The sequence below is a fragment of the Ciconia boyciana genome, chromosome 1 (genome assembly GCF_034638445.1).
Source record: "Ciconia boyciana chromosome 1, ASM3463844v1, whole genome shotgun sequence".
Lineage (NCBI taxonomy): Eukaryota > Metazoa > Chordata > Aves > Ciconiiformes > Ciconiidae > Ciconia > Ciconia boyciana.
In genome coordinates, this window is record NC_132934.1 from 202,064,697 (window position 1) to 202,075,822 (window position 11,126).

Consider the following 11,126-nt stretch of genomic DNA (forward strand, 5'->3'; position numbering starts at 1 on the left):
TGTTATCAAAAATATGACACAAAACCAACTGCACAATAAAAATTTAATCATAACACATTTCTCTCAGTATTATGCTGAAAGATATATACTACCGTATGTATGCAACTTCAGAATCAACAATTTTTTACACTTCAGAAATATTTTTAAAAAGGAAAAAAATAAAGAAAATCAGAAGGCTGAAAAAACCCATAATGTTCAATTTAATTTTCTCTTCTTTGCCCTTTTCACTTTTCTTTCTTCTTCTCCTTGACCCTCCTCTTTCCTGCCATCTCATTCTTTCTCTTTTCATCTTACATGTTGTTTTTCTGCTCCTGTCCTAAAACTGAATATCCTATTTGCCTAAGAGGTTTATAACGAAAGAGGTTTATACAGACCCTAACCCAGGGACAAAGAGAGCCCACCTATATGAATTTTGTTCTGATTGTGACATGACATAGGCCCTTCAACAGGATATGCCTGTGAAGTCCTCCAGGTGCTTCGAAACAATGATCTTAAGACAGTGCAGAAGAGAATGAACACACCAAGAGTACGTTCCCCAGATCCATCTCTCTCTAAGAGTCTTTGGAGAAAAACCCTCCATTCTCCTGACTCCTAAAAGTTAATGTAGAAGGAGTTACTGAAGACCCCATCATGTAACTTCTGCTTTTGCCAAAATCTAGTCAATCTATTCTGTACTCCTCCTAAAACGTGCGATTCTGTACTCCTCCTAAACCTCCTAAAGCTGTACTAGGAAGGGACAGAATTCACACTATATCCTTCTATCTATCCAGTCATATGAAATAACTAATGCCAGGCAGCCAACATTACACAAGGGAGGAGAATACTCCTTATGAGAGAGTAGCCATGAATCAACACTGGTGTTTGTCTACCCAGGTCTTGATAACCTCTTGTGGCTTACTGAGTAATATTTTCCCCATTTGCTTATAAATTAAACATTAAAAACTATCTATCCCTCATATGTACTTAAGACACATCTACTATCTGAGTCAAAAATGGAAAATTTCAGTTTATAGTTATGAACAATCAAAAAGAATCAATTGCGTGCAGTTTCCCAGGAAAATGAAAAGTGATGTGCATACAAAACAGACAGGTCTAAGTGAAAAAGACTGCTTTTCAATCCAATGATTAAGATAAATTAGGTGACCTGCTTCATAGAAATTATATTCTAATGTAATCTTTTTGCTTGGAACTGAAACCATTGCTTTTCACTTAAAGAACTAGCAAAAAAGTTAGTCAGTTTACTTGACAGAAGAGATGCGGCCCCACTGCATATTCCTCCATGCTGCCTGGTAGCGTATTTCCCGTAGTTCTGCACACCACTCAGTGTTTTCATGTTCCAGTCCTTTTAAATACATGGAAAGAGTGTGGCAAAGCCCAAAATTCTGCAAAGCCTGGAATTAACAAAATTACTGAAAGTTGGTTTTCCTCCTTTAATAAACTGAACTGGCCTTTTAAAAGGCTTTGTTTTACCTTTGGAAACAAAGAAGCCTTTGTGGGTAAGGCAGAACCACAAGTATTTCTAAACTCAGCACTATATAAGATGAAAACTTTTTAGTAAGACTACTAATCACACTATTGATACCTGCAACCCCGGAAAAACGGTTTCATTACTACTGTGGCTGGCATTCTTTGAAATGAATTTCCATGTCGTGTTTCAAATTAACTATCCGATCACATTTCTCCATTCCATCATTCCTAGGTAGTAAGCCAAAACCGGTTTTACTTCTTAATGAACTCTTTTTTCTGGTGGGGATTCGAAAAAGTTTCCTATAACTCCTAAACTCCTATCCGTTTGAAGACCATAATGACTTTATAATTGTGACCACTTACGCAGGTTATGTGTGCAGCCATTATGAAGGAGAAACACAACTGAATTTTAACAATGATACTAAATAATTTGGGGTAGGAAAAGTACCATAGGAAAATGAAGTGAGGGGAAACACAGATATACCTGTGCTATGTTATTACAGAACTGATGTAAACATTTTTAGGCTAAAAAAGCAACATATTTTTAAGGGATCAAAATAAGACAACATCAATTCTATTTATTTCTTTTATCAGAAATACCACAGTTTCAGTAAGATAGTTGCCATAATGGAGAGGTTTAAAGAATGAGATGGCAAAAATAACCAATTACATTACTTTTTATATTTTGTCATTTTAGGAGCTGGCCAAATTCTGTATAAAATTAAATCTATTTTTTTAAAAATATTTCACAAAATTCATTACCCAAGATAGGGATTACAGGTGAGTGACAAGAGGACTAGAAGCCTTAATGTTTTCAGGACAAATATTGAGTTGTCTTATATTACACAGTTTGGATGCCTATGACAGTGGGCTAGACTTGATGACCAGAGATCTCTTTTAGTACTAAAACAATTTTGCATTTACTACAAATAACTCTCAGTATGATGGATATCAATTCCGACATTCATTTCCTATTATAAAATAAAATCACCTCTATTATTCCTGCCTGGCGAGTAGATGGAGAGAGGCTTGCCTCAAGGTCATATGTTACAAGGGCTTTCTCCCATACTGCTTCATGCTCATACGTTCTTATCCTGTTGTAAGTTAACAAGAAGTTTTCAATTTAAGTTCCTTACTAATAAATGAAAGCAATGACTTTAAAGAACATAAGAACATTAATAAATTATACCGTGCTAATGGCTGTAACATTCTTCCTCCACCGCAGCCATAGAGACTGTCAGGTTCTCCAATGCTTCTATATATGTCCATGAGAAGGTCCTAGAAGATGTGCCATAAAATGAAGAATTACCTCTTTTGGAATCAGTTCAAGTGAGTTTTATACATATCATGTAAGTTTATAAATACAAGTCCTTCCACTTAATATGTTTTTATCATTGCTCAATTTTCCTTTATGCGGTATTTGAGCCTGCTATCATGACAGGAAGAAAAGTTTTGTAGTCTAGCAAAACTCTTCAGGACTACCTAACTTCTCTGCCAAGTTATTAAAAAAACAGCACTGGGCCTTAGGTGGACTGGTTGAAAAGCAAAAGACAGTAGTACTGAATGAGTATCAGACATACCAGATAAGCAATGCATTTTAAAGATATGCAAGCACAGTTCTGGAATAAAGAACTATGGAAAAAAGTAACTTAGACAAGGCTACTGAATCAGATTTTATGCACCAAACAAACTTGTAGGAGATAATACTACTTTGGTTTTGATTATTACAACTTGCTACATCACTTGCTGATTTTTAATGAACATATATCTCTGACAAAACAAACTGAAAAATACTTGGCTGGTTACCACCATGAGGTCAGCTCTTTTGGGGAACAAAGTGTGCTTTGCTGCAATTTAAAGGTGTTTAATGTGAATGTTTCAGGTGAATAAATACTCAGTTGAACTTGTCCAGCAAGGCCATTGGGTTCACTTTGAATTAGAGCATGAGGAGAACTTTCAAATACAGTTTTTGAAGTTTAACTAGATCTCCCTTAAGCTCAGATGAAACCTACTGTTAACTGTAATTATATGAGAAGGTTTGCTTTCAGATTATGAAGCAAACACATGTACCTGTAAACTTATGCCAGTTTCTTCTTTACTTTTTTCACTCAAAATAGTAATAGTTGTTCTTTGACTTTCTTCTCCAAGTGTCAAACTCTTAGCTGCTTTAGAAGACGACCTAAAAGAAATGTTTCAACTGGTAAAGTTAAATGAAATTTCATACACAGAACTAAAGAAATTCTGAAACACCACTTAAGAAGTAAGGGGCACAAACACCAAATGCAAGACTAGGCCTGTCACATCCCCAGGTTATTCAAAACGGCTCTCCACCAGAATGACAAAGTGATCAGCTGAACTGAGAATATCAAGGGATTTCAACATCAAGGTGTTTTTTCAGAGAAAAAAAATGCCCCTTTGTAATGTCTAATCTTTTATTAAATCATTTTTGTGAATGTCTGAAGCAAGAATGGTCTCTTCTGGGAAAGAATAAAAGCAACTACGTAATATATACGCTTACAACCATACTTGTGTTATACATTCACTGCCTTAGTGTTACTTGTTGCCAAAATGAAGCTAGTAAACTAGTTCCGTATTTTGATCTTGCTAGACAAAGAAGACAAAGATAATTGTCCATTATAGAAGAAAACTCCTTCTACAATGATCATTCAGCTCTATCCGCACAATTCTGGTCATCATTCTGTGGTTTCTTTCTCCCCTTTATTCACTTCTGGCTATAATTTAACCACTAGCACACTATTAATTATGCAAAATAGAATCTGAAAAGTGTTTAATTTAGAAAGTCAGATTCAATACATTTTAGTATTCAGAAGCAATAGTTTCAGTCAAGTTTCTCCAGAACACACACTACTAAGAAAACTTTCTGGTTAGAAGTCAAAATGACGCTATTTTGAGTGTGTCACAGCTAGCAAACTAGCAAGTTTGGGACCACAGTCAAGGACTGGCATAAGTATTTTCCAGGTCAATACATACACCTAAGGATTTTTTTTAAAGTTTCCTTGACTTTTCATGTAACAAAACCCTAGTGGGACACATAAAACGATCCATTTTACCAGAAATGTCAAGAAACTGCATTCCTCAAGACTTGTACCTTTCTTGCTGTTTGTCTATATTTATCTTGTCTGCGTAGATTTCTGCGTAGAGCAAGGCTGTGAAGTGAGCAGCACAAGACTGTGCTGCTATAGCAACCTCAAGATAATTCAGATCTAGCCAGAAGCTGTCATCAAAAACTGTACCTGAAACAGATCTGATTAAATAGAAACTTCAATATTGCTGTAACAGACCTTCTCGCTAACATTAAACAAAATGAATCCAATCTAACTATAAAGCCTTCCAAAGGCTAATTTTATCTTAGCCCTCCCAAAACTCATAGCACAAAAAGTTTATCAGACAAAAAGTTTATCAGACAAAAAGTTTTTAGAAAACCCCTTCAGCATAGTTAGAACCCTTTAAGGCTAGGCATATCATTTCAGTAACAAATGCAAGGTCACTACTATATCTTCGTTCTTTTAACTGACATGTTCCCTACTACATCCTTCTTCCTTAATCCAGAGCGTCAACAGATCTTAGAACAGTCATAATTAAAGCAACATTTTGGAAAGCTATAATTCACCTCTTTTGTCTTCTTAAGTAATCAACAACAGCAAGCATGGCTCGGCGAGATACTTTATCCAAACTTCTAAAATTATGGGTTTCTTGCTCTGGGATGTATATTTCAAAAGAAAGAATATAATGAACTTTTGTCATAACATATCCATTTACAAAATAAAAAGGTGTACTTTGTACTCAAGAAAATAACTAAAAACTTCCTTGGACGGCATTTCCAAAATCAAATTAATAGTTTGTCACAAAACATACTTCCCCTCCTTATGTTAATGTTCCCACTAACATTATGTTAGTGACATCACAGTAGTTTATACTGCAATTTTCTTCATCAAATTATCTTTGCATTAATCATTTGTGGATTCTATTTCTTCTTATAGAATTCAGAGATGATCCAACATCATTGCACAAAGCTCCATAACAGACCTCTTTCCTTAGGCTTGAGCCATATAAAGTTATTCCAAAGCCACAGAAATACTTATTAGTAGCTTTACTGTAGATTTTATAGAGTGTGTATGCTTATACAAAAAACACTATCTCCCACACACAGACACTTACTTTTAAAGAATTTATATTTCCATGCCTTGCTTCTGAATTAAAAAAAAAAAATCAGATGGCTACAGGTTGTGTTCTGGTCATTGGGCTAATAATTTTTTCATTTTTCTGGACATTTTTAGTTTATAAATTACAAGAAACAAGAAATAGGGAAAGCATAAGCAAAGGTTTGATTAGTACTACACTACAGTAAGATGCAGAACTAGAAATTTCCCCTAAAGAAAGCAAAAGCCACATAAAAAAAGAAGTATCTGGGCATTTCGTGTGTTCCAACAAACAGAAATTAAGAACACTTACTTTCCACTGCTACCAAAGATCTTACAGAAGGAACACCAACTCCTTCTTTGTAAGTCATCTCCCACATGCTTAACTTTCAAAAGACATACAGTGGGGACATCTGACTCTCAGTTCCTAATGCACCATGACATTTTGCTTTCCAGATCCATTCCCATGTGCTGCACTACTTGCAAATGTAGACATAGCGTCTCACAGGCAGGGTCCATTCTGTTAGCACTGTACAGTCAACGCCCCACAGAAACTGCTACTTCTTCTTTCGTAATTTGATCAGATGAATAATTGAAAATTTCTGAATGAGTTATATTTGGGTACCAGAAAGTATGAACAAGTCAGGGGAAGGAAAAGACACTGGCCAAGAAAACTGGAAGAAAAAAGTTATTCTTCAGGATTTGTTAAACAACAGACCAAATGACTATAATGGTAACTATAACCTATCAGCATGGTGTTCATACTTGCTAACAAGAAGCTGACAGACAGAAAACAAAAATGGTGTCTGTTTTTTCATGGTATCTGATAGAAATTCTAAATTCTAAGGAGAAATAACTGAACATGTATTTTGAAAGATTAATTCAACAAAAAATGACATCTCTTCTGCAAAATAATAGATTCAACTGACATGATTCTGGCCAGACTGACATGCACTAAGTCCAAAATATTCTTCATTTTTGTCCTTCATTTAGTTTCTAAGTCCAAAATATTCTTCATTTAGTTTGGTGGGTCTGACTCTTGTCAAGCAGTTGGCAATTTATCATTAGGTTTGGTTTCTCAGGCAGAGATTGGCACGATGTTCACACTATTTATGCTTTAAATTGCCAAGATTAACAGCCAATTCCTAGAACTTGCATGTCAAAATGGACCAACAGGAAGACTCTTGTTCAGAAGCACTCAACTGTCTCATGTCTTCTTGCTTGGTCTTTGCCAGAGTTTGGATCCTGATGGATCGGAATGAAATTTATCTAGGTTTTCTAGGAAGATTCTTCTCCTCGTTTTGATAGGGTAAGAGTTTCTCCTTGAAGAAACTGGTAGTCACCAGATGTTTAAAATTTTTGTTTTGAATACTGCTGATGTTCTATCATTCCAACTTTGGAATTAACCTCTCTTTGCTCTGTTGACCAGCGCACCTCCAGTTTATCTCTAAACAACTACATAGACAATGAGCTGTGTGCTACTTCATGGGGTTTTTTTTTTGTACCAGGACAGTCTTTCATCTGAAGAACTCCATTTAAAACTTTTACATGTCCTTTATTTTGCTCTTATTGCTCAGTAAGATCCCTTGCATAGAATCACAATGTTTGAAGAGGCCTTATCATTTGCTCATTGGTGTCACTGAAGTAACTGCGAGTTCATAAAACTTAGAAAAATCCCTTCATATCTTTCACAGAACATTTTGGGTTACTCTGTATGTCTGAGATAAATTTGTGCAGCAGTTTCCCAGGCTACTTACAGGAAGGAAATAGGAAATTGTTAATCCTTTTCTACCTTACAAAGTGGGACAATAATAAAAATATCTGGATTGTGGGAACAGCTTGTTACCTGACTTTAAAAATGTGAAAGAATATTGCCCTAGTCTTTCTGGCCAGGTTAGTCAGCGTCTATAAAAAGTACCTTAAAATACACCTAGTATCATTAGGCTTATTTACACCACTCTTAGTACAAACTGCAATACTAAGGGTTCCTTTACCTCTCTGGCAACCTGAAGCTTGCATGACTTGCCTGTAAAGAGACTGCAAGACATTGTACAGACTCATCCCTTTGGTGATTTGTCACTGAAGAAGGAGTTGGAAGATATAGCAGAGTAGCTACAGCACAAAAAAATATTAACCTGAAGTTACTGTATTTGTGTTAAGGGACATGCACAAATAAAAGAAATACGTTATTTCAGCTCCTGAAAATAAGTGCATGTACCATTCCCGTAGTCTAATAACAAAGATCTTATTTTTTACACAGATTTCTGCTAACTTCAACCACAATCTAATTGGAAAGGATACCAGCCAGCTTGATTAGAAGGTGTTTTGTTTTTAATGGAACTTACTGCATTACTCATACTCAGCTGCAGTTCTTTTGGTTACAACTTCCTTTCTTTCTGCTGGAATGGAACAGGTCTTTTGAATGTATAGGGAGACCATTACTAACATTAGGGAGAAACTAAAGCAAAGGTTAGTCTTTTTTCCAAGGGGAAAATCCAGGTGAAAACTGCCTTTAATCACTCTTGTTTGAGTAAGAGAGGAATTCAACTGCCAATTAGTCATTTTAAGAGACAGTCCAAGATTCAGTCTTGCAGCACACAACATTGGATCACATCTAAATTCAGCAAGTAATAAACGTTATCCAGTTGTGAATGAGGAAAGAAGCTATACAGAAGAAACTACCTGGGTGCTGCCAATGAACAGCTTCAAAATCACAGGTATCTCCACTGAAAAACATCAAACAATTGGACAGAAGCTTCTAAAATTCTGTCTGCCTACAAGTGCACATCATACGTTTGATGTCAGAAGATAATTTTTTCACAACCAGAATCACTCCTTCAGCTGAAACAAGAGTATTATGACATTACCTGAATCAGAATTTGGAGGTGTAGTAGATCTACTAGATGAGGCAAATCTGCAACAGGCTGTAAAAAACTTCTGGATATGAACTGACAAAAGATTTCTCCAAGATTCATCTGAGTCATGAAGAAGGATATCATGAATCAGGTATGGAAGCAAAGTTTGACACAAGCCTGTTTTCACCTAGAAAACAATCATGCACAGCAGCTGCTAAGAAAAACAACCAAAAGCCTTTCTTTCTCAGGTTATAACCAAACTGACAACTACTAAAACTAACATGTAATGCCTGAGAAAGAACATGTAATATGAAAAATGTAAACCACTCAATACGGCTATGCTGGCATTCAGTTAAAGCAGTCATATAAAGTTTATCTATGTTTACAATTACCTCTCAAATCTTGTATTTCAAGAGTGTATTTTATGGGTATCTACAATATCTGACTACGAAGGATCTGAATTACTGTTAAGAAAAAGTAGTAACTTAATAGCAGAAATTACTATTTGCTATCAAGATGAGTAGTCATATATTTTTGTGCATCACAGCACACATACATATATATATATATATACACATACGTATAATTTAGCTCACCTCACATAGCGGCTTCATTAACTGGAGAACTTCATTTTGAACACCTCCACTGTCCAGTATGGAACTCGTTAGGCGCTTGATCCAGGTCTCATGACTTTCTCCCAGAGGAATCCACAGGTTTGTGTCATCCAAAGTTTCTAAAGAAGCCTCCGTATCATTAGCAGGTACTACAAAAAACTAGAAGGAAAATATATATATATCGCAAATACAAACAAATTCTAAGGCATTTAAAAATATACACTGCAATCTGCACAGATTAAAACATATTAAATATTAACTGTGCTTTAATTGATTGACAATATCAATTTTGTTCATGTAAATATAAAATTTTCCAAGGAAATCTGAAAGTATTAAAAATGAAATTTTACTGATAATATCAACAAGGCCACATTAGACACATTTAGTTTACAAATCAAAGGTTTGAAAATTAGGAAATATCTGATTTATGGTTAATTATGCACCTTTTTTTCTGACATATTTTCCACTAAGTTTTTGCATAAAATGATACTGGAATCTTGAGAAAGAATGTATTAGATTACCGAGTAGGTAATAAAAAATTGTCTGTCTAATAATGAAAGTACACAGCCTTCTAATGTCAAATTGGTAATTTCCTGTGTGAAGAAGCCACAAATGCTGAAACAGAAAGGAGAAACAGATGTACAAAAGCAATCACATTTGCAATCAGACTGATGAAAAGTACAAATTTTGCTTTCATCAAAGCCTATCTCAAAAATATTTTCAAATTTACTTTTTTAAAAATATATATATTTTTATTTTTTCTCTACCCCATATGCCAAATAAATAAGGTGTATCAGAAGAAGTACCTTTTTCCTAGACATTCTGAAAGGGTGTAGGTAGATTAACATGGGATCAGCTTTATTTTTATAAACTTCCCAAAATTCACTGCCAGACTCAGTGGCTAATATGTTTTTCAAAGAGGAAACAGCAGCAGCTCTAACATCAATACTGAAAGAATAACATACACAACATCATTATTATTAATTTTATTCAGATATTTTATTTTCAAAATCACCTTTATAAACATGCAAGACAAATAATTCCATAATCTAACAACATGTGCATCAAATCAGAAAATTTTGGACTAGGATATGCCATCGCGTATTTTATTATAAAGTAAAGCCTCAGTATTTACTCCACAGCACTGCTATCCTCTACAGCACAGAAGAGACTCTCTGGCTCGAGTCCAACTAGAGGATTTCTAGGAAACATCAAGCTTGTCTGGATAAGTAATCTGAGCCTTGAAGAAGCACATGGTTGGACATTAACAGGTGTTACTAACACTTTCAGAGTGTTACTCTGAGGTGATTTGAACAACATACAACTTAATGGCTCCTATTAAGCTTTGAACTAAATAAATTAAATAAATAAGTATACTCACCAATTATCTGTTAAAGCAATATTTATTTGAGTTAACACTATGAAGACCCACTGAAGTTTTCTATCTTCAAGTAAGTCCACTGCTTTAGAATCCAGTGCATTTTCAGCACGCTGAAGAGCTATGGTGGAGAAATCCATAGGACCTATTTCTCCCAAGCAACTTCCAACAGCCTCTGCAAATGCAGGTAATTTTATAGTCTTATGCACACTAAAAGAAGGTCTCACCCTAAAAACTTGCAATTAATATAAACTACTTTCAGAACTGAGATTATTATGGGGTAAAAAGCTGCAAACATTTATAAATAATCACTTGAGGAACTTTATAATTAAAATTACATGTATACAAATTTTGCAGCTTAAGACTCATAAATAATACAGTTATGTTTTCTAACTCAATTTTCTAGGAGTGCCTATGGCTCTGGATTTTGCAGTTTAAAATCAGATATGGATCTTATTTTTGCTTGTGTCAGAAACAGGTAAGTGCAAAAGGTCAGAATCACAGCCACTAAGAGACACTCATTTTCATTCCCTAAGGGTATGATAAATAAAAACAGCCTGTGAAAACAAACAGTAGCCTGTAAACTCAATAAGAATTAAGCTACATTTTACATAACATGATGTAACAATGTGTTCCTCATTTGCTTTCTAGA

At 35.0% G+C, this 11,126-nt stretch overlaps 1 protein-coding gene across 11 annotated transcripts in view; it reads right to left on the reverse strand.

The window, feature by feature from the left end:
• Window positions 1-11,126, reverse strand: part of ATM (ATM serine/threonine kinase) — an 87,314-nt gene that overhangs the window by 32,912 nt on the left and 43,276 nt on the right. For all 11 annotated transcript variants that reach the window (XR_012040471.1, XR_012040473.1, XR_012040470.1 and 8 more), the window contains exons 34-43: window positions 10,478-10,649; window positions 9,903-10,044; window positions 9,079-9,255; window positions 8,495-8,669; window positions 5,099-5,186; window positions 4,577-4,732; window positions 3,538-3,646; window positions 2,657-2,745; window positions 2,459-2,561; window positions 1,243-1,391 (exon numbers count right to left, since the gene is read on the reverse strand). Coding sequence is in view for 7 of the 11 variants with exons in the window: in XM_072850582.1 (XP_072706683.1) it covers window positions 1,243-1,391; window positions 2,459-2,561; window positions 2,657-2,745; window positions 3,538-3,646; window positions 4,577-4,732; window positions 5,099-5,186; window positions 8,495-8,669; window positions 9,079-9,255; window positions 9,903-10,044; window positions 10,478-10,649 (1,360 nt within the window). In the remaining 4 variants the exon portion in view is untranslated. The remainder of the gene's footprint in view (window positions 1-1,242; window positions 1,392-2,458; window positions 2,562-2,656; window positions 2,746-3,537; window positions 3,647-4,576; window positions 4,733-5,098; window positions 5,187-8,494; window positions 8,670-9,078; window positions 9,256-9,902; window positions 10,045-10,477; window positions 10,650-11,126) is intronic.